The sequence below is a fragment of the Xenopus laevis genome, chromosome 4L (genome assembly GCF_017654675.1).
Source record: "Xenopus laevis strain J_2021 chromosome 4L, Xenopus_laevis_v10.1, whole genome shotgun sequence".
NCBI lineage: Eukaryota > Metazoa > Chordata > Amphibia > Anura > Pipidae > Xenopus > Xenopus laevis.
In genome coordinates this window covers 54,829,440-54,855,897 of record NC_054377.1, presented here as the reverse complement: position 1 = coordinate 54,855,897, position 26,458 = coordinate 54,829,440, and the positions used below count along the sequence as shown (strand labels likewise).

Below are 26,458 nucleotides of genomic sequence, written 5' to 3'. Positions count from 1 at the left end.
ACACACATACATCCGCAATAGGACACATACACACATACACCCGCAACAGGACACATACACACCCACTTTAGGACACATACACACACCCGCAACAGGACACATACACACACACCTGCTTTAGGACAAATACACACACCCGCTTTAGGACACATACACACACACCCGCTTTAGGACACATAGACACACTCGCTTTAGGACACATACACACACCCGCTTTAGGACACATACACACACACCAGCTTTAGGACACATACACACACCCGCTTTAGGACACATACACACACCCGCTTTAGGACAAATACACACACCCGCTTTAGGACACATACACACACCCGCTTTAGGACACAGACACACTCGCTTTAGGACACATACACACACCCGCTTTAGGACACATACACACACACCAGCTTTAGGACACATACACACACGCGCTTTAGGACACATACACACACCCGCTTTAGGACACATACACACCCACTTTAGGACACATACACACACCCGCAACAGGACACATACACACACACCTGCTTTAGGACAAATACACACACCCGCTTTAGGACACATACACACACCCGCTTTAGGACACATAGACACACCCGCTTTAGGACACATACACACACCCGCTTTAGGACACATACACACACACCCGCTTTAGGACACATACACACACCCGCTTTAGGACACATACACACACCCGCTTTAGGACACATACACACACCCGCTATAGGACACATACAAACATGCGCTACGAACACATACACCAGCTAAAGGACACATACACACACCCACTTTAGGACACGTACACACATCCGCAATAAAAAACATACACACACCCCGCAATAGGACACATACACACACACCCGCTTTAAGACAAATACACACACCCGCTTTAGGACACATACACACACCCGCTTGAGGACACATACACACATAAACCTGCAATAGGACATATACACACATACACCCGCAATAGGACACATACACACCCGCAATAGGACACATACACGCACCCGCTATTGGACACAAACACACACCCACTTTAGGACACATACACACACCCGCAACAGGACACATACACACACCTGCTTTAGGACAAATACACACACCCGCTTTAGGACACATACACACACCCGCTTTAGGACAACTACACACACCCGCTTTAGGACACATACACACACCCGCTTTAGGACACATACACACACCCGCTTTAGGACACATACACACACCCGCTATAGGACACATACACACACACCCGCTTTAGGACACATACACACACCCGCTATAGGACACATACAAACATGCGCTACTGAACACATACACCAGCTAAAGGACACATACACACACACACTTTAGGACACGTACACACATCCGCAATAAAAAACATACACACACCCCGCAATAGGACACATACACACACACCCGCTTTAAGACAAATACACACACCCGCTTTAGGACACATACACACACCCGCTTGAGGACACATACACGCATAAACCTGCAATAGGACACATATACACATACACCCGCAATAGGACACATACACCCGCAATAGGACACATACACCCGCAATAGGACACATACACACATACACCCGCAATAGGACACATACACACACACTTTAGGACACATACACACACCCGCAACAGGACACATACACACACACCTGCTTTAGGAAAAATACACACACCCGCTTTAGGACACATACACACACCCGCTTTAGGACAACTACACACACCCGCTTTAGGACACATACACACACACCCGCTTTAGGACACATACACACACACCCGCTTTAGGACAAATACACACACCCGCTTTAGGACACATAGACACACTCGCTTTAGGACACATACACACACCCGCTTTAGGACACATACACACACACCCGCTTTAGGACACATACACACACCCGCTTTAGGACACATACACACCCACTTTAGGACACATACACACACCCGCAACAGGACACATACACACACACCTGCTTTAGGACAAATACACACACCCGCTTTAGGACACATACACACACCCGCTTTAGGACACATAGACACACTCGCTTTAGGACACATACACACACCCGCTTTAGGACACATACACACACCCGCTTTAGGACACATACACACACACCCGCTTTAGGACACATACACACACCCGCTATAGGACACATACACACACACCCGCTTTAGGACACATACACACACCCGCTATAGGACACATACAAACATGCGCTACGAACACATACACCAGCTAAAGGACACATACACACACCCACTTTAGGACACGTACACACATCCGCAATAAAAAACATACACACACCCCGCAATAGGACACATACACACACACCCGCTTTAAGACAAATACACACACCCGCTTTAGGACACATACACACACCCGCTTGAGGACACATACACGCATAAACCTGCAATAGGACACATATACACATACACCCGCAATAGGACACATACACCCGCAATAGGACACATACACACATACACCCGCAATAGGACACATACACACCCACTTTAGGACACATACACACACCCGCAACAGGACACATACACACACACCTGCTTTAGGAAAAATACACACACCCGCTTTAGGACACATACACACACCCGCTTTAGGACAACTACACACACCCGCTTTAGGACACATACACACACACCCGCTTTAGGACACATACACACACACCCGCTTTAGGACAAATACACACACCCGCTTTAGGACACATAGACACACTCGCTTTAGGACACATACACACACCCGCTTTAGGATACATACACACACACCCGCTTTAGGACACATACACACACCCGCTTTAGGACACATACACACCCACTTTAGGACACATACACACACCCGCAACAGGACACATACACACACACCCGCTTTAGGACACATACACACACCCGCTTTAGGACACATAGACACACTCGCTTTAGGACACATACACACACCCGCTTTAGGACACATACACACACACCCGCTTTAGGACACATACACACACCCGCTTTAGGACACATACACACACCCGCTTTAGGACACATACACACACCCGCTATAGGACACATACACACACACCCGCTTTAGGACACATACACACACCCGCTATAGGACACATACAAACATGCGCTACGAACACATACACCAGCTAAAGGACACATACACACACCCACTTTAGGACACGTACACACATCCGCAATAAAAAACATACACACACCCCGCAATAGGACACATACACACACACCCGCTTTAAGACAAATACACACACCCGCTTTAGGACACATACACACACCCGCTTGAGGACACATACACACATAAACCTGCAATAGGACACATACACACATACACCCGCAATAGGACACATACACACCCGCAATAGGACACATACACGCACCCGCTATTGGACACAAACACACACCCACTTTAGGACACATACACACACCCGCTTTAGGACACATACACACACACCCGCTTTAGGACACATACACACCCACTTTAGGACACATACACACCCACTTTAGGACACATACACACACCCACAACAGGACACATACACACACACCTGCTTTAGGACAAATACACACACCCGCTTTAGGACACATACACACACCAGCTTTAGGACACATAGACACACTCGCTTTAGGACACATACACACACCCGCTTTAGGACACATACACACACACCCGCTTTAGGACACATACACACACCCGCTTTAGGACACATACACACCCCCGCTATAGGACACATACACACACCCGCTTTAGGACACATACACACACCCGCTTTAGGACACATACACACACCCGCTTGAGGACACATACACACATAAACCTGCAATAGGACACATACACACATACACCCGCAATAGGACACATACACACCCGCAATAGGACACATACACGCACCCGCTATTGGACACAAACACACACCCACTTTAGGACACATACACACACCCGCAACAGGACACATACACACACCCGCTTTAGGACAAATACACACACCCGCTTTAGGACACATACACACACCCGCTTTAGGACAACTACACACACCCGCTTTAGGACACATACACACACCCGCTATAGGACACATACACAAACCCGCTTTAGGACACATACACACACACCTGCTTTAGGAAAAATACACACACCCGCTTTAGGACACATACACACACCCGCAACAGGACACATACACACACACCTGCTTTAGGAAAAATACACACACCCGCTTTAGGACACATACACACACCCGCTATAGGACACATACACACACCCGCAACAGGACACATACACACACACCTGCTTTAGGAAAAATACACACACCCACTTTAGGACACATACACACACACCCGCTTTAGGACACATACACACACACCCGCTTTAGGACACATACACACACACCCGCTTTAGGACACATACACACACCCGCTTTAGGACACATACACACACCCGCTATAGGACACATACACACACACCCGCTTTAGGACACATACACACACCCGCTATAGGACACATACAAACATGCACTACGGAACACATACACCAGCTAAAGGACACATACACACACCCACTGTAGGACACGTACACACATCCGCAATAAAAAACATACACACACCCCGCAATAGGACACATACACACACACCCGCTTTAAGACAAATACACACACCCGCTTTAGGACACATACACACACCCGCTTGAGGACACATACACACATAAACCTGCAATAGGACACATACACACATACACCCGCAATAGGACACATACACACATACACCCGCAATAGGACACATACACACACCCGCAACAGGACACATACACACACACCTGCTTTAGGACAAATACACACACCCGCTTTAGGACACATACACACACCCGCTTTAGGACAACTACACACACCCGCTTTAGGACAACTACACACACCCGCTTTAGGACACATACACACACACCCGCTTTAGGACACATACACACACACCCGCTTTAGGACACATACACACACCCCCTTTAGGACACATACACACACCCGCTATAGGACACATACACACACCCGCTATAGGACACACACACAAACACCCGCTTTAGGACACATACACACACCCGCTATAGGACACATACAAACATGCGCTACGGAACACATACACCAGCTAAAGGACACATACACACACACCCGCTTTAAGACAAATACACACACCCGCTTTAGGACACATACACACACCCGCTTGAGGACACATACACCCGCTTGAGGACACATACACCCGCAATAGGACACATACACCCGCAATAGGACACATACACCCGCAATAGGACACATACACACATACACCCGCAATAGGACACATACACCCGCAATAGGAAACATACACACACCCGCTATAAGACACATACAAACATGCGCTATGGAACACATACACCAGCTAAAGGACACATAGACACACCCGCTTTAGGACACATACACACACCCGCTTTAGGACACATACACACACACCCGCTTTAGGACACATACACACACCCGCTTTAGGACACATACACACACCCGCTTTAGGACACATACACACACCCGCTATAGGACACATACAAACATGCGCTACGAACACATACACCAGCTAAAGGACACATACACACACCCACTTTAGGACACGTACACACATCCGCAATAAAAAACATACACACACCCCGCAATAGGACACATACACACACACCCGCTTTAAGACAAATACACACACCCGCTTTAGGACACATACACACACCCGCTTGAGGACACATACACACATAAACCTGCAATAGGACATATACACACATACACCCGCAATAGGACACATACACACCCGCAATAGGACACATACACGCACCCGCTATTGGACACAAACACACACCCACTTTAGGACACATACACACACCCGCAACAGGACACATACACACACCTGCTTTAGGACAAATACACACACCCGCTTTAGGACACATACACACACCCGCTTTAGGACAACTACACACACCCGCTTTAGGACACATACACACACCCGCTTTAGGACACATACACACACACCCGCTTTAGGACACATACACACACCCGCTTTAGGACACATACACACACCCGCTATAGGACACATACACACACACCCGCTTTAGGACACATACACACACCCGCTATAGGACACATACAAACATGCGCTACTGAACACATACACCAGCTAAAGGACACATACACACACACACTTTAGGACACGTACACACATCCGCAATAAAAAACATACACACACCCCGCAATAGGACACATACACACACACCCGCTTTAAGACAAATACACACACCCGCTTTAGGACACATACACACACCCGCTTGAGGACACATACACGCATAAACCTGCAATAGGACACATATACACATACACCCGCAATAGGACACATACACCCGCAATAGGACACATACACCCGCAATAGGACACATACACACATACACCCGCAATAGGACACATACACACACACTTTAGGACACATACACACACCCGCAACAGGACACATACACACACACCTGCTTTAGGAAAAATACACACACCCGCTTTAGGACACATACACACACCCGCTTTAGGACAACTACACACACCCGCTTTAGGACACATACACACACACCCGCTTTAGGACACATACACACACACCCGCTTTAGGACAAATACACACACCCGCTTTAGGACACATAGACACACTCGCTTTAGGACACATACACACACCCGCTTTAGGACACATACACACACACCCGCTTTAGGACACATACACACACCCGCTTTAGGACACATACACACCCACTTTAGGACACATACACACACCCGCAACAGGACACATACACACACACCTGCTTTAGGACAAATACACACACCCGCTTTAGGACACATACACACACCCGCTTTAGGACACATAGACACACTCGCTTTAGGACACATACACACACCCGCTTTAGGACACATACACACACCCGCTTTAGGACACATACACACACACCCGCTTTAGGACACATACACACACCCGCTATAGGACACATACACACACACCCGCTTTAGGACACATACACACACCCGCTATAGGACACATACAAACATGCGCTACGAACACATACACCAGCTAAAGGACACATACACACACCCACTTTAGGACACGTACACACATCCGCAATAAAAAACATACACACACCCCGCTTGAGGACACATACACACACACCCGCTTTAAGACAAATACACACACCCGCTTTAGGACACATACACACACCCGCTTGAGGACACATACACGCATAAACCTGCAATAGGACACATATACACATACACCCGCAATAGGACACATACACCCGCAATAGGACACATACACACATACACCCGCAATAGGACACATACACACCCACTTTAGGACACATACACACACCCGCAACAGGACACATACACACACACCTGCTTTAGGAAAAATACACACACCCGCTTTAGGACACATACACACACCCGCTTTAGGACAACTACACACACCCGCTTTAGGACACATACACACACACCCGCTTTAGGACACATACACACACACCCGCTTTAGGACAAATACACACACCCGCTTTAGGACACATAGACACACTCGCTTTAGGACACATACACACACCCGCTTTAGGATACATACACACACACCCGCTTTAGGACACATACACACACCCGCTTTAGGACACATACACACCCACTTTAGGACACATACACACACCCGCAACAGGACACATACACACACACCCGCTTTAGGACACATACACACACCCGCTTTAGGACACATAGACACACTCGCTTTAGGACACATACACACACCCGCTTTAGGACACATACACACACACCCGCTTTAGGACACATACACACACCCGCTTTAGGACACATACACACACCCGCTTTAGGACACATACACACACCCGCTATAGGACACATACACACACACCCGCTTTAGGACACATACACACACCCGCTATAGGACACATACAAACATGCGCTACGAACACATACACCAGCTAAAGGACACATACACACACCCACTTTAGGACACGTACACACATCCGCAATAAAAAACATACACACACCCCGCAATAGGACACATACACACACACCCGCTTTAAGACAAATACACACACCCGCTTTAGGACACATACACACACCCGCTTGAGGACACATACACACATAAACCTGCAATAGGACACATACACACATACACCCGCAATAGGACACATACACACCCGCAATAGGACACATACACGCACCCGCTATTGGACACAAACACACACCCACTTTAGGACACATACACACACCCGCTTTAGGACACATACACACACACCCGCTTTAGGACACATACACACCCACTTTAGGACACATACACACCCACTTTAGGACACATACACACACCCACAACAGGACACATACACACACACCTGCTTTAGGACAAATACACACACCCGCTTTAGGACACATACACACACCAGCTTTAGGACACATAGACACACTCGCTTTAGGACACATACACACACCCGCTTTAGGACACATACACACACACCCGCTTTAGGACACATACACACACCCGCTTTAGGACACATACACACCCCCGCTATAGGACACATACACACACCCGCTTTAGGACACATACACACACCCGCTTTAGGACACATACACACACCCGCTTGAGGACACATACACACATAAACCTGCAATAGGACACATACACACATACACCCGCAATAGGACACATACACACCCGCAATAGGACACATACACGCACCCGCTATTGGACACAAACACACACCCACTTTAGGACACATACACACACCCGCAACAGGACACATACACACACCCGCTTTAGGACAAATACACACACCCGCTTTAGGACACATACACACACCCGCTTTAGGACAACTACACACACCCGCTTTAGGACACATACACACACCCGCTATAGGACACATACACAAACCCGCTTTAGGACACATACACACACACCTGCTTTAGGAAAAATACACACACCCGCTTTAGGACACATACACACACCCGCAACAGGACACATACACACACACCTGCTTTAGGAAAAATACACACACCCGCTTTAGGACACATACACACACCCGCTATAGGACACATACACACACCCGCAACAGGACACATACACACACACCTGCTTTAGGAAAAATACACACACCCACTTTAGGACACATACACACACACCCGCTTTAGGACACATACACACACACCCGCTTTAGGACACATACACACACACCCGCTTTAGGACACATACACACACCCGCTTTAGGACACATACACACACCCGCTATAGGACACATACACACACACCCGCTTTAGGACACATACACACACCCGCTATAGGACACATACAAACATGCACTACGGAACACATACACCAGCTAAAGGACACATACACACACCCACTGTAGGACACGTACACACATCCGCAATAAAAAACATACACACACCCCGCAATAGGACACATACACACACACCCGCTTTAAGACAAATACACACACCCGCTTTAGGACACATACACACACCCGCTTGAGGACACATACACACATAAACCTGCAATAGGACACATACACACATACACCCGCAATAGGACACATACACACATACACCCGCAATAGGACACATACACACACCCGCAACAGGACACATACACACACACCTGCTTTAGGACAAATACACACACCCGCTTTAGGACACATACACACACCCGCTTTAGGACAACTACACACACCCGCTTTAGGACAACTACACACACCCGCTTTAGGACACATACACACACACCCGCTTTAGGACACATACACACACCCCCTTTAGGACACATACACACACCCGCTATAGGACACATACACACACCCGCTATAGGACACACACACAAACACCCGCTTTAGGACACATACACACACCCGCTATAGGACACATACAAACATGCGCTACGGAACACATACACCAGCTAAAGGACACATACACACACACCCGCTTTAAGACAAATACACACACCCGCTTTAGGACACATACACACACCCGCTTGAGGACACATACACCCGCTTGAGGACACATACACCCGCAATAGGACACATACACCCGCAATAGGACACATACACCCGCAATAGGACACATACACACATACACCCGCAATAGGACACATACACCCGCAATAGGAAACATACACACACCCGCTATAAGACACATACAAACATGCGCTATGGAACACATACACCAGCTAAAGGACACATACACACACCCGCTTTAGGACACATACACACACTCGCAATAAAACACATACACACACCCGCTTGAGGAAAAATACACACACCCGCTTGAGGACACATACACACACCCGCTTTAGGACACATACACACACCCGCAATAGGACACATACACACACCCGCAATAGGACACATACACACACCCGCAATAGGACACATACACTCGCTATAATACACATAAACACACCTGCTATAAGACAAATACAAACATGCGCTATGGAACACATACACCAGCTAAAGGGCACATACACACACCCGCTATAGGACACATACACCCGCAATAGGACACATACACACACCTGCTATAAGACACATGCAAACATGCGCTATGGAACACATACACCAGCTAAAGGACACATACACACACCCTCTTTAGGACACATACACACACCCGAAGTAGGACACACAAACCCGCTTTAGGACAATTACACACAGCCGCTTGTGGGGGCGAAGCCCAGGAAATGTTGTCGTATGGGGCCCTGCGATTTCTGATGGCGGCACTGGCTATAAGACACCTACACACACCTTCTATAGGACACATACAAACACCCGCTACAGGACACATACACACATAAACCCACAATAGGACAGATACACCCGCTATAGGACACATACACACACCCGCTATAGGACACATACACACACACCCGCTATAGGACACATACACACACCCTCTATAGGACACATACAAGCACCCGCTATAGGACACAAACACACACCCGCTTTAGGACACATACACACACCCGCAATAGGACACATACACACACCCGCAATAGGACACATACACACACACCCGCTAAAGGAGACATACACAAACCCGCTATAGGACACATACACCCGCAATAGGACACATACACACACCCGCAATAAAACACATACACACACGCAATAAAACACATACACACACACCCCCGCTTTAGGACACATACACCCGCTATAGGACAAATACACACACCCGCTATAGGACACATACACACACCCGCTATAAGACACATACAAACATGTACTATGGAAAACATACACCAGCTAAAGGACACATACACACACACCCACTATAGGACGCATTATACACCCACTTAGGACACATATACACACTCGGAAGGAAGCACCACTGGTTTCTGATCCTGAGAATCTCTGCAGAGACAGACAGAAGCTGAGCACATGGTAAAATGGCAGTTAGTCTGGAGGTCAGGCATAGCAAAGATGAACAACAACAACAACTATCAGATATGGAAATTTAAGGTGGAAATGCTTTTATGTAAGGATGACCTGTGGAAGGTACAGAGAGACCAGAAAACAATCCTGAGGATTGGGATAAAAGAAACAGACAGGTGAAAGCAGTTATTAGTCTACTGGTGGAAGATGATCAACTGATTCACATCAGAAAAGAGTCTACAGCGGGCACTCCATGAGAGGTCAAACTTAAACTTAAACAGTAAACTGTACCTTCTGCGTAATCTATACAGCATGAGACTGCAGAACAATTAGGAAATGCAGGAACATTTAAATGCAACTTTAGAAATTGCTCAGAGGAATTGGAGAGGAAATTAAAGACATTTAGCAGCTCTCCTTCTATGCAGCCTTCCTGAATCATATAGCCCTCTGATAAATGCCATTGAAGTCAGACCAGAGTCAGAAATAACTCTAGAATATGTCAAAGGCAAGTTAATTGATGAATATAATCGCAGAAAGAGACTATAGCACCAGAAACTGCTCTTAAAGCTGGACAAATTGCAAAAGGAGATGCACAGAGCAGAGTGTGTTTTCGTTAAAAAAAGCCAGGTAATTTAAAGAAAGACTGTTTTATATGGAAAAATGAACAAAAACATGAGTGGCAAAGACAGCAAAAGAAATTGCAAAGGGTGTTCTCCACATGCCTCATGCCAATGTGGAGAAAACAAGGCTAAAATTGCCACTTAATCGCCTCATCAGAAATGCATTCATACATGGCACAGACATCCAGATGCAATACATGAACTGTTCAACAAAAATATGACTTCTGATATGGATATCTCACCTTGTAATACAATCATGAAATGCATCTGCTGTATCAAAGCAAAGGCAACAAGGTTACCTAAAACAAGTCAGAGCAGGGCAAGTCAACCCTTATAATTGATCCACAGTGATGTGTGTGGACCAATAAGAACACAGACCCCATCATAGATGATTACTCCAGATACACAAAAGTCTATCTAATGAAGCGCAAAAGTGAAACACTGGATAAACTCAAGGAGTATATAGCAGAATCCACAAACAACTTCCAGCGCAATCCTGTGACACGTGGATCTGACAATGGAGGGGAGTACACAAGCACTGAAGCTAAAGCATATCTAAAGGAACAAGGCATTCAACATCAAACTAGTGCTCCATACACTTCAGAGCAGAACGGTGTAGCAAAAAGAAAGAATTGCACATGTGTAGAGATGACAAGGTTTATGCTAAATGATGCCAAACTCCCAAACAAATTCTGGGGAGAAGCAATAACCACAGCAACATACCTACAAAACTGTCTACCAACCAAAATCTTTAGCAGTTACCCCTTACAAGCTGTGGAATGGTAAGAAACCTAGTGTAAATCACTTGAGAGCATTTGGTTGCAAGGCACATGTGCACATTCCAAGTGGAAAATGCTGCAAATTGGGAGACAGAGCTACAGAAGGTGTACAGTATCTGTTGCATACAGAGAGCAAAGTAAAGGTTACAGAGTTCTAAATCCTAAAACCTGCAAAGTGAAAGTAAGCCACAGCGTATATTTTGATGAGCCTCAAAAACCATGATACCTGAATCCTCTGAAGAGACAACAGTGTCTGTGACATGAGGGGTAGAACCACTTGCCAAAACAGGTGACTCTGAAGCACATGATGTAAAATAAACAAAGTACACCTCAATGACCAAATGTCACAGAGGAAACTGAACTGTGAAGGTCAACCTGCACCACAAAAGGGATACCAGCTCCCAGATACTCTTACAAAGCTCACACACAAGAAATGTTTAAACCAAACTCCTGGGAAGAGATCAATCAGCTACCAAAAAGTGAAGCCAAAAAATGGCAAGTTTCAGCACAAGATTAAATTGATTCCTGGAACAAAAATGAAACATGGACTTTGACTCAGATATTTAAAGTGAAATACAACGCAAACGGAGAAGTTGAGCGTTACAAGGCTAGATTAGTCTCCAAATGGTACTCACAAAAATTTGGTCAGGACTATGATGAAACTTTTGCTCCAATAGTGAAATATACAACCGAGAACACTCCTATGTATGGCAGCCAGGAAAGGTATGCAAGTAAGACACCTAGATGTGAAAACTGCATTTCTTTCTGGTGAAATTGATGAAGACATATACATGGAACAACCAGCTGGTTTTGTGAATCCAGAAACCATAGATTTGGTATGAAAGCTTCAGAAGGGCCCATATGGACTTAAACAAGCTGCCAGAGCCTGGAATGAGAAAATAAATCAAGTCCTTTTACACGGAGGATTTTCCAGAAGCAAGGCAGATCCATGTCTTTACAGTAAGAAAGAAACCAACAGATGGATATATGTATTGATCTATGTGGATGATGTGCTAGTCTGTTATGAGCAAGGAGAGGACAGTGATGACTAAAGGCAAACTTTGAAATGGAAGGATTTTGGAAATGTCACATATCACCGTGGAATACAAATTGAGAGAAATGAGGATGGAAGTTTGCTACTTAATCAGAAAAATAAAAATTCAAGAACTGATAACTTATTGTGGAATGGAGGAAGCAAAGGAAGTGAAAACGCCTATGGAAGTTGAATATCTGAAAGCCGAGAATGGGGAGCGATTGTTAACTGACAGACAACCATCAGTATTGAAAAGGTTATTGGCCAATTGTTGTTCATAGCGACAGTGACAAGACCAGACATTGTAGCAGCAGTAGGAATACTTTGCAGAAAAGGTTTCAGCTCCATCGCATTGTGATTAGAATGCGGCAAAGCACATCATAAAATAGCTGAAAGTAGGGATGCACCGAATCCAGGATTCGGCCTTTTTCAGCAGGATTCGGATTTGGCCGAATCCTTCTGCCCGGCCAAACCGAATCCGAATTTGCATAGGCAAATTAGGGGCAGGGAGGGAAATCACATAACTTTTTGTCACAAAACAAGGAAGTAAAAAATGCTTTCCCTTTCCCTCCCTTAATTTACATATGCAAATTAGGGATTCGGTTCGTCGAATCTTTCGAGAAGGATTCGGGGGGTTCGGCCAAATCCAAAATAGTGGATTCGGTGCATCCCTACCTGAAAGGGACTATCAATAAGAAGTGGAAATTGCCAGCAGTACACATAGCAAAGTTAACTAGTTATGTAGACACAGACTGGGCAGGTGATGTAAATGATCGAATGTCAACTACAAGATTTGTTTCAACTTGGAAAAGGCACCATATGTGGGACCAGTAAAAAACAAGCCACAGTAGCCTTATCATCAACAGAAGCTGAATATATTGCTGCAGCACAAGCTCGTCAAGAAGTTATCTGGTTACAACAACTCTTGATGGACTTGGGTATGGACATACACGGACCAACCCTGCTCTTGGAAGACAACCAAGGATGTATTAAGTTGTCACAAACAGAAAAGGTGAACCAGCTTACTAAACAAATTGATGTGAAATATCATCTTTTGAGGGACTCTCAAGATCAGGGCATCATTGAATTGCAGTACTGTCCAACAGAGACTATGGTGGCAGACCAATTAACCAAACCATTGCCCAAGGATAATTTTGAGAAACCGATTGAAAGAATGAATCTTGTGGAATAATCTCCATACTGTTGAGAGGGGGTGTTGGAAAACAACAGACAGAAATTGTTCCAGTGCATGTTGCTTAATGCAGGGAGGGTCTATTGTTGCTTAGCAATGGTAATCATGTGTGGTTTTCTTCTTCCTCTTCCTGCATATGCTCTCTATGAAACGTTCCTGTTGCAGACATGTTATGCTGAGTTCTATAAAGCAACCAAGTTACTGTTCACACAGAAGTTGGGGTGTCCTCACTTACAGAGAAGCTGCGCCTGCAGTTCAGATCAGCTCTCTGCTAACAAAAAGATCATTTTTGGGGCACCTTTCTTGAGTTTGTACATTATCAGCCACTACTGCAGCTAGCTCCCTGAGCAGTTTATTTTCTTTTCTTTTTTTTCTCTGATATGAATTAGAGGGGGTTATACAGGTCTCTGCAACTTGGAATACCTCCAGCTGCTCTGCTAGGAATTCTGAATTTGAACACTGCATATACTGAATTTAATTTATAAGAGCAGTCTTATTTGTGAAAGGGCTTTGTTTCTATGTCAGGCAATTTAGAAATATTTAACTCCATACAGTGCTGTTTGCAGGGAAAAAAAAGAGGCTAATGAGGAGTTATTTCTACCGTGCAATTTCATAGTTAGTATTGATAGTTAGATGCATTTGCATAAGAGAAAGAAGCCATCGGCACCCAGAGTCAGCCAGGAATACGACATTTTAGAAGCAAATTCTCATAAATCTTTTAATGATTTTTGCAGAAGTGAAATAACAGCCAAATCTCCCACACAAAATGCCTGGAAGATGCTGCTCTTCCACCACACACGCAGGTCTCTCAGAAAAAAAAAATCTATATACTAAACTCCAAAATTGTTACTCATGGAAATATGAATGTAGGGACTATATTGTGCACTAAAGATATCACTGCTCATCAAAGAATGACAATGGAAGAGTGATGTAGTACAATTTTATAGCTGTTTTAATGTAATGCCACTAAGTATGCCATCCATGCCTCATGAGATGTTGCAAGATCCTCCCCTGCAGTTATAATAAGAAAAGCCTGAGCAGTTTCTGTTTACAAGATTTGCTTTAATAGGCCTATCCATTCCCTGAACAACAACAAAAATACTATTAATACAACTCATTTCTTCTCCTTCTTTTCTTCTTTCTTTGCATCACTTTTCTCTTTTTCCTTTTCATCTTTCCTCTCCTTCTTGCTCTCCTCTTTCTCCTGACCTTCCTTCTTTTCCGCGTCCCTATTGGCGATCTTATTATTGATAAGATTATGAAGGGCTACCACAGAGCGAATTAACGAGGCTAGATAGACCACAAGCATCTGGTCATTAGTCTTTAGGTAGAAGGCCTTGACAAACTCTTGAAGGTTGACATCTGGCAGTAGGTTGAAGACGTCCTGCAGCTGATAGATGATCTGGTGATTGATGGGTAGTTTGCCTGAGGACACTTTCTCCAGGTAGCTCCTGATGTCAAGCAGTTTGGAGTTCAGCCCCTTCAGTCCATGCACCTGGTTTGTGATACGCTGTGACAAGGTCCCGACTGTAGTGTCTTTGATATCTCTGGATATGTTTTAAAAAAAATGTCTTATGAGTCTGCATGTCTAAATCCCCTTGGCATGCCCCGCTTAATAACTGCCTCTTCACTGGGTCAATATTTAAAAGCGGAGTGCAAAAGCCAAAGTGCAATATATTTTCCCTAAACCAGGAACACGGCACCCAATAAGTTATTCTCTTCTATTCAAGGTAAAATGGTGAAAGCAGTTAGCTGACTGATTGCATGAGGGCACTTATCTGTCTTACAAAAATCATACTGTACAACATGTCGTTAGTTTCAATTACCTTAACAAATGTTCCACCCCAACTTCTTCTGCCTCTTCCGCACCAATCTCACTGGTGACATGTTCAAAAGTCTTGGAAGTTGGTGTGCCATCCTGAAAGGTGAACAGGGAGCCAAATGAATAAACAATTCTAGAAGTATAATGGAATGCTGCCTTGCTATACTGACTATATAATAAACATAGAGAAATTCCAGTATGTATTTGGTAAATCCCCAGTTCATAGAGGTCCACAGACTGTAGAATCATCATTACATCATTAAAGAATTACATTAGGAAAGCAAATTGCATCCAGTTAACTGTATTGTTATACTAAAATGCAGGTTTAGTCACCTAGTTAAGGTTTTCCTCTGAGACAAATGATTATATTAGGAGGACCAGAGTCTATGGAGTACCAAGCCTGAAAGCTTCATAGATTTAAAAGGACATGGCTGAGGAATGCATGGGTGTAATAGATGAGTGAACTATGGGTGTAATACAAGAATGGACTATGTTAATTCATTTGTCAGAATGCAGATTTATTTTGAAAGAGGTTTGTATAAGGCATAAATGGAGTACAAACTATTCCTGGGCTTCTGCCTAGGCCACTAACAGTAGGGGGTGAAGATTGAGTTGTTGCAGGTTTGTAGTGAAAGGAATGATCACAGGGATTTGACATGTCAGGAAGCAAGCAATAACTAAATGGGGGCAATGTCCCTCCAGATTTAATCACAGTGCACCACAGACCCTGTTTGGTTATGAGCAAGAATTTAAAACTAGCCGCACTCACATCATGAACTTCTTCCACAGAAATGTATGCCTCAGTGGGAAGGCCCAGATCTTTTGGCTTCACATCAATTATAACCAGCACCTAAAAGACAGGAATAGATTTAACACATCAAATCAGGCACTTGTTTCAGAAGCAGTTAATGTGATTGACACTCCAACACTATGCATGTTAATGGTGACAAGCCACCTTCCTTGCTGAAATCTGATACATGACATACATGAAGCTTTTGATACCATTTCATTCATGACAGATATCACTTCAGAAATTAGGGCTACAGTAATTTTCAATGCAGATACAAAAAAACTATTTAAACTAGGGATGCAACGAATCCAGGATTCGGTTCGGGGTTTACGGCTTTTTCAGCAGGATTTGGATTCAGCCGAATACTTGTGCCTGGCCGAACGAAATCCTAATTTGCATATGCAAATTAGGGGCGGGTAGGGAAATCATGTGACTTTTCTTCACAAATAAAGAATTTTTTCCAATATTTCCTTTCCTGTCCATAATTTGCATATGCAAATTAGGATTCGGTTCGGTATTCAGCCAAATCTTTCACCAAGGATTCGGGATTAGGCTGCATCCCAAATAGTGAATTTGTTGCATCCCTGGTTTAAACTTTCAATCTGAGATATCTTCCCATATTTTATACTCTCAGATGAAACTGCATCTCAAGCTGGGGTGTGTATTGAACCTGTCCTAAAACAGCAAATACAGCTTAATTATCTATTATTTTGAATGCTTACGTTTTTAAGTGGTCTTTTTGTAATACACATCCCTCGCCTAAAAGATACAGTGGTTTTAATCCTTCCGTCAAAGAACTGGCAGGAGGCCCTCTGGCTATTACACCATTCAAACTCAATTAGGTTAATATAATAACAAATCATATAATATCTCTACACCATTTTGTTCATCATTTGAATGTATGGATCATTTTACAAAAAGTGGAGTGTAGTCTCTTTGTACAAATGAGAAGACATACTGAATTTAAGACTCCATTACAATTGCCCTTTATTTAAGGAGTCTGATGACCACTAGATTAAGATTGCTCAAGTGTTTAGTATGTACTACAAATAATATATTATATATATATATATATATATATTATATATATATATATATATATATATATATTATATATATATATATTATATATATATATATTATATATATATATATTATATATATATATATATATATATATTATATATATATATATATATATATATATATATATATATATATATATATATATATTATATATATTATATATATATATATATATTATATATATTATATATATATATATATATATATATATATAATATATATATATATATATATAATCAAAAAGAAAACCGCACCAAACAGGTCTTTATATGAAAAAAACAAAAGGTTTTATTTGATCAACGTTTCGGCTCAACAGCTGGAGCCGTCTTCAGGAACTAAAAGAGAAGACGAAGACGGCTCCAGCTGTTGAGCCGAAACGTTGATCAAATAAAACCTTTTGTTTTTTTCATATAAAGACCTGTTTGTCCACAGATAGAATTGTATATTCTTTGTATTATGTGGTCATATGCCCCAGTTTGTCAATGGACTACTTATGTTGGTCCTGTTAATACAGTAGGTGGCAGACCCTATGTAAATTCTTATGCTATTTTTTCTTATAGCTGGTGCCCTCTTTTATGATTTCGATCTGGAGAGCAAGATACAATATAAGTGTTGCACCATATAAGTACTCTAATTCTATGTCTCTTGAAGTTGATGTGATAAAATATTTTTTTTCTTTTTTTGCGCATTTTAATTCTGCTTGGTGTTGTTAAATCTTTTTGTCTGCACTGATGTATGGTTGTCTAATTATTTAAATGGTGGTTCTTCTCATTGTAAAGTCAGTGTATTAACTTTGAGCATTACATTGCACAAGTGGTTATTTATTTTATACGCACTTTTTCTATCTTTATGTAACTATTTCGGTATTGATATGTGAGACTAACAATTAACTTTAGAGTTTAGTATTTTCTGGCCTGGGTAGGGAGTTGCTACCACTAGTAGTCCATAGCAACGGCTGCAGACGATTCTCCCTCCTTTAATAATATATGATGGTAACGCCCCCTTTGACACACACACACAGCAGTATTTCTCCCCCAGTACAGACTAACTGATCTGTTGTGAGCCAATGCAGACTGCAGTACTCTTTTTAAGACTGACTCTCTGATCTTTTGTGAGTTATTTTCTAGGATTACTCTCTGTTAATTTATAATAATTATGGAGACATAATGTGTAACATATGTGGCAGTGATTCTCTTGTCTAACTTTTGCGAATTAGCATTTTTATCACACAGTAGTGAGATAGCACATTGTTTAATGGAGTTCCAATGGTTTTTAGAATTGGAATATTTATAGTTTTAAAAGTATATCTTTGTTATGATAAGATATTTTAGTGTTGCCACGTGATACTTATTTATTTCGATTTTTTCCCCGTCTTGGTGGATTTGTTCTAGTTAATTGGTAGCTAATTATATGCATGTTTATTTTGGTCTAATTATCTTTCATGATGTCACTCCATGCACTTTCCCACCATTTGGTGTTTATTAGACACACAGCAGTAAATGTTTTTCACTTTGATAAAAGTCAGTTCTTTTCAATAAATAACCTTTTCACTTATAAAGACCTGAGAGGGCAGACAGCTTATTGACGGAGGCCTGCCTAATGGATATCTGGCTGAAAATCGGCCACATCTCTATCAGCACAGGTTTAAAATTCATATTGGTGAAGACTGTATTGCCCTAACCAAACAAACCAACCTCAAATTGTAAGGATGAACATTATAAAGCAACAACAACCTACTGTAAAAGAAAAGGAAAGCCCTATCCCCCCAGTGAATAGAATGTCTAAGTTTGATGTCCAGGCCGTTAGGGAAAAATTGCAAAGGCCTGGGGATCGCAGCTTTGCGGCACCATTCTACTTTCTTTATTTTCCTGTTGTCCCTCTGTCAGATTTAAATTCCGACATTAGATCATAGTAGAGTAAAATCGTTTTGCCTTTGCACTACAAAATAAATATTTTGAATGGAGATATCTGTGAGTGACAAGAATAGCTTGCAATAAAGTCTTAAATGACAGAACCCTGTGCTTATTAAACTGGCATGGATACATTGTAAGATATGGTACCAATATTATCCCCAGAATGCACTACAAGATAACCAAGCAGAGAGCTCAAACTTACTGAGTTTGGGCAATATCTTTTCATGAGTTCATTGATAGCGATGTCATTTTTATGAAGCTTTGGCCCAGTATGGTACCAGCCAACTATCCGCTCACGAGCTAGAGAATGAAGAAAGAACAGAAACAAGTTACATAACAAAATGCAGATTTATGATAAAGCAATGAAAAATACATGGCTATGGACAAAGGCAATTTCTATGTTATCAGACCCAAAAGCTATAATGGTTTGTGCGTGCAGGAAAAAAAATTAAAAATTCTTATTCACATGGTGTTCATAGATAGGAAACGCATAAAGGTATTTGATTAGTCTTATTTTCTCTACTTGTGTTATTTTTCTACCCCTCTGTTAATGAACTGAAAGAGAATAAAATGATATAAAACCAAAGAACTCACCATTGACCTTTTTGAACATCCCATACATGTTCTCCAGATAGTCATGATCCAGAAACCAGACAGAGTCATCTTTATCATCTTCATCAAATGGAACTGCAGGCAGAAAGCATCTGTACCATTATGTTGCCATATACACCCAGGAGACACATGACACAGTAAAACTGCTGTTAGTTTATTGTCAAACCCCTAATGCTTTGCAGGGATCTTGCTGACATGTTATACATCAAATCACTCCAGCCTTTATACATTACATTTGTGCCTAACTAACTATATTAGAAACATTTACCGAGTTTTTATTTTTACACTGAACAATGCCTTTAAGATAGAATCTAGTGCATGTAGGAGATAGAACACATCAGTAGCACAGATTTAGATACAAAAAATATACAATGTTCTGAAGTACAGAAGCTTAGATATATATTTCCCTAAAATCAATACAGAAATCATATGTTGCAAACAGACAATGGAAGAGGTATAATCTTACCGTTACTTCCATCCAATACACATTTTCCATGTATGTGCATTAATATTTATACTAAAACAGTTTTTTTTTAAAGGGATTCTGTCATGATTTTTATGATGTAGGTTTTATTTCTAAATTACACTGTTTACACTGCAAATAATTCAATCTACGATGTAAAATATCATTCCTAATACAAGTGTATTTTTTTTTATCAGAGCACAAGACACATGACTGGGGGCACCAGGGAAAGTGACAATATGCCTAGCCCAATGTCAGATTTCTAAGTTAAATATAAAAAAAAAATCAGTTTGTTCTTTTGAGAAACGGATTACAGTGCCGAAGTCTGCTGAAATAGCAGGAAATTAACTGATGCATTTTGAAAAAAACATGTTTTCCTATGACAGTATCCCTTTAACTAGACCAGTTGGGAAAATATTTTAATGACAAGGGTTGTTGCCTGAAGGTGAATATCTCCTTTAAAATATTATTACTTATTCACAGCCTCTGCAATTCATTAAATAGTCTCTCACTGCAGCCATTGATTGCTAGGTTAAGTGGCATCCTAGCAACCAGGTAACAGTAAAATGTCCAATCCAGAGAGCTGCAGAATAAAATGTTAAATTATTTAAAAAGCGACAGAATAAAATGTAAAGACCAACTTCAAATTATCTTTGAATACCACTGTCATTGTGTCAAGAGAATGTAGTGTGGGGGGGGGGGTTGTAAAAAACCCATAAACAATGCAACAGCTTTATGTTCGCTATACAGACACACTTCCTATCATTCAAAGAAAAATGTCAGCATCGCTTTAACTACAAAAAGCTTAAGGGTAAGGACACACTGGACGATTTGTCGCCAACGTTTTTAAAAAGCAAATCGCGGCGACATATCGCTCGTTTTGTCTCTGAACAAAAACAAATGAAAGACGCCAGCTCCTGTGCCCACAGCGCGTTTGTGAATCGCCTGTAGCTCCAAAACGCACTGAGACCCTTTTCCGAGCGATTTATCAGAAATAGCATGTACTTAGAAAAGCACTGAAATCTCCTAGACACGCACACGCATACAGATAAGTAGCAGCAATTGTATTCAAATTACAATGCGAACGCAATGACGCAAGAACGTAAAGACGCCAGGTTACAGCGGGAAGCACAAACCGTTTCCGGTTTGGGTGGAGCACGTACCGCACAGAATAATGGGATACAAATCGCTCTGTGCCAATAGTCGCTGTGAATCGTCTGTTCAAAAAAGACGATCGTCTTGTCGCCGCAATTTACTTTTTTAAAACGTTAACGAAAAATCGTCCAGTGTGTCCTTACCCTAACTACATATAACCATGTAATATTATCTATAAAGGGCTGTGCTTAGAAGTGAAATGAGAAAAGCTTCTCACCTGCAAAACTGTTGGAGACATCTAATATTTTTTTGTGCCAGGAGCCCAGCAAAACACCGACAACTCTCTTTTGGTTTCCAACCTTTCCAATTCTGCAATTGCAAACACAAATAATGCATCTGTTAGTTCACTTCATTGTGCTGCTACTAGAAAACACAAGGCTTGGATTGTTTATGTAGATGCACTGAGGTTATTGATCAGAGCTTAACAATGACCTAGGGACCACGTGTCCCCTAAATGTGGGAATTACGGACACACATTATACCACAAACACTCCAACCACAACCAAGTTAATTAGCAGCAAGGTATTAAACTATACATATCTGTATTAGCTTTGTAGCATATGCTATTGTTTAGTGGCAACCAGGGTTCCGGCCAAATTGGGCTACTAATTTAAAGCCCAGGCGGGTTTTGAAAGTACAAACTGGGCTAATTTGGGCTACTTTTTGGGCCTTAGGCTGGTTTGTACTTTGGAAACCAGCCAATTTTTTTCTTGCACTAAAGTGCCAAGCCTGTCTCCCAGTGCATGTTGGGTAATGTAGTTTTTGTTTAACAATATCCCGACTGCCAAGTTTAATGTAAGACTACAATACCCAGCATGCAATGGGACTGACTTGTGTAGACGTCAGGAGTTAGCAGATTTTGGGCTCTGTACCCCAGTCTCCCATCCCTCTTAAGCATTCTTACATTTTCCAGTGGCTTTCCTCATTATCAGACAATTTTGGGGCAAAAATCTGCTGGCCACCAAAATGTATAAGGGTGACCTGTTTTACCAATATTTCATGAAATTGTATATGTATTAGGGTTTTATGGGTCCCGCTCTGTAGTTACATCCATGGTGACGGGCAAATTTGTCCCATTTCGCTTCATGGAAAAATTTGCAAATTTTTACAAAGATTCATTTTTTTTTTACTTTTTTTTCACTGCACATATTGTGCTATTTATGGGCTACTTTTGAAGTGCTTCTTGGCTAGTTTTGGGCTGGTTTTCGAAAATTAGACGTGGCAACCCTGTAGGAAGTCCTGCAATACGCATGCATTTTTCATTAGCAATAAAATATGCATACAAAAGGTAAAAGAAGAGTCATTCTGGTAGAAAGTAAATTCCCAGTATGTATGGAAAAAAAACATTAGATGAACATTTCAAAAACAGGTCACAGATCTATGGGAGTAAAAAGTGCCAAGGAAAAGATAGTGTGCCCTGTTTTAAGCAGAGAAGATACATTAATTACCACAATCATTACTATTTTGTAGCTGTTTTTGCTGTCCATCTACCTGTTACAGGTGCTGGAGGCCCAGTTGTAAAAGGGGAACCATCACTAAAGGGGAACCATCACTAAAGGGGTGCTTCACCTTTAAATATGTTATAGAATGGGCAAGTCTAAGCAACTTTACAATTGGTTTTCTTTTTTTAATAATAGTTTTTGGATGATTTGCCTTCTTCTGACTCTTTGCAGCTTTCAAATAGAGGGGGGGGGGGTCTGACCCCATCTAAAAACAAATGCTCTTTAAGGCTACACATTTATTGTTATTACTACTTTTTATTACTCATCTTTTTTTTTTATTCAGGCCCTCTTCTATTCATAATCCAGTCTCTTGTTCAAATCAATGCATGGGTGCTAGGGTAATTTGGAACCTAGCAACCAGATTGCAAACTGGAGAGCCGCTGAATAAAAAGCTAAATAAAAACTACAAATGATAAAAAAATTAAAACCAACTGCAAATTGTCTCAGAATATCACTCTCTACATCATACGAAAAGTTCATTTAAAAGGGAACAAGCCCAGATACCAAACCAAGTTAATACACCCAAACTATAGTGATACTACATTTTTTAACAAACAGGTTTTATCACTATTCCGCTTATTTTTTGTGATAAAATGACTTATTAGCGTTCCTCAACACAACTTTTTTCTTACTCCAAGTAATCGTGCTGTGTCTAGGTGTGCATTACACATTGCTGACTGGAATCTGCCATTTAGAGCAGGTAAAATTGTGCCCACATTCTCTTAGGGCAGTTTAGTCAATTTTGACGACCTATTTGCTAGGTCCTTTGAATAGTTCAATAGCTGTCGGAATGACAGGACAATAACTAATAACATCAGTGCTAAGGCGATACATATAAACCCACTTGATTTCTGTTTTAGGTGTAGATATAGTTCCACAATGTTTCCAGCTGTAACACTATAGGTTTAAATGCACTTAAATCACTGTGACTGGGTGTCCATATTTGAAGCTGGTAAGCTATTTATGTGGTGGGTGGGTGTATGTTTACAAGAGACTGTAGGATCAAGTCTTGGCAACTGCAACATATATTACAGACACAGGGAAGCGCTTTCAGCTGTCAGAGTTGATCAGACTGCCATAGTCCATCCGTACTTACACTATGACACACAGCCTGCACTTATATTAGTAGCAACCCGGTATTCCAGGAGCTGTCAACTGGGCCTCTTCCGCCCATGAGTCAGCAGCGTAATACAAAAGATTGTACGAGATCGCCATTCACTCTTACCTGTTAAAATGATCTACTACACTAAGCAGCACCAACGGGTGAACCACAACTCTATCTACCGCCAGTTCAGGCATCGCTCCCGGCTTCAGTGTCACACACAATCAAAAACCGGCAGGAAAACACACACACTTCACACAGCTACTACAACTTCCGGAGGAACAGACCCAGTTCTCATCGCGCGCCGGAAGTGATATAATGTAAATTACTAACCTCCATCTTGCTGCAGGCAGACCAAACAAATTACGACGTGTAGTGTGAAATATTCCCCCTCCCTCCAACGTCTGGCATATTTATATACTTTTTGTTGTTGCGGTGGAAATATCACCGTTTGCGACCAAACTGTCGATTTCTAAGGTTGTTTATTTTATTCCCAAAATCTGAGTGGTGTGTAGTTCTACTGCAAAAATTTGAATGCAAAATTTACCAGTATTTATTCCTCACACTTACACACACTTGCTACTTAAATGATTTCAATTGCCGTTAAATTTGTAATACCCTTTAAAAAAAGCCCTTCCCTATTCGTTTAGAACTTACCTTATTTTTGGACTTATGGCCATAATGCGACATGGCACGCCCTTTTTGCGGCATGGAACGCCCCTTTTGTTCCTGCCCCCCCCCCACCGGCCGGTAAAAACTTTGAGAAAAGGTGGCAACCCTACCACCAAGGCCTAGATTTTAGGGGGCGCATGCAGCTAGGGTTGCCACCTGGCCTGTATTTTATCGGCCTGGTCGGTAAAAATTATGGTTGATCCCAAAGTTATTAATAGGAAAAAAAGATAAATATATAGGCAGGCCGGTATTTTTTTCCAGAAAAGGTG

The 26,458-nt window shown here is 42.2% G+C and overlaps 1 protein-coding gene across 1 annotated transcript; it reads right to left on the bottom strand.

Annotated features, from left to right (window-relative positions):
- Positions 1-15,776: 15,776 nt before the first annotated feature.
- On the bottom strand, positions 15,777-25,774 carry psmd7.L (proteasome 26S subunit, non-ATPase 7 L homeolog). Its single transcript, NM_001094254.1, is given in 7 exon segments — positions 15,777-16,619; positions 16,899-16,990; positions 17,664-17,744; positions 20,886-20,983; positions 21,278-21,370; positions 23,131-23,222; positions 25,641-25,774. Coding segments are annotated over 7 exon segments (963 nt in total). The 5' UTR covers positions 25,715-25,774; the 3' UTR covers positions 15,777-16,186.
- Between the last annotated feature and the right edge of the window lie 684 nt (positions 25,775-26,458).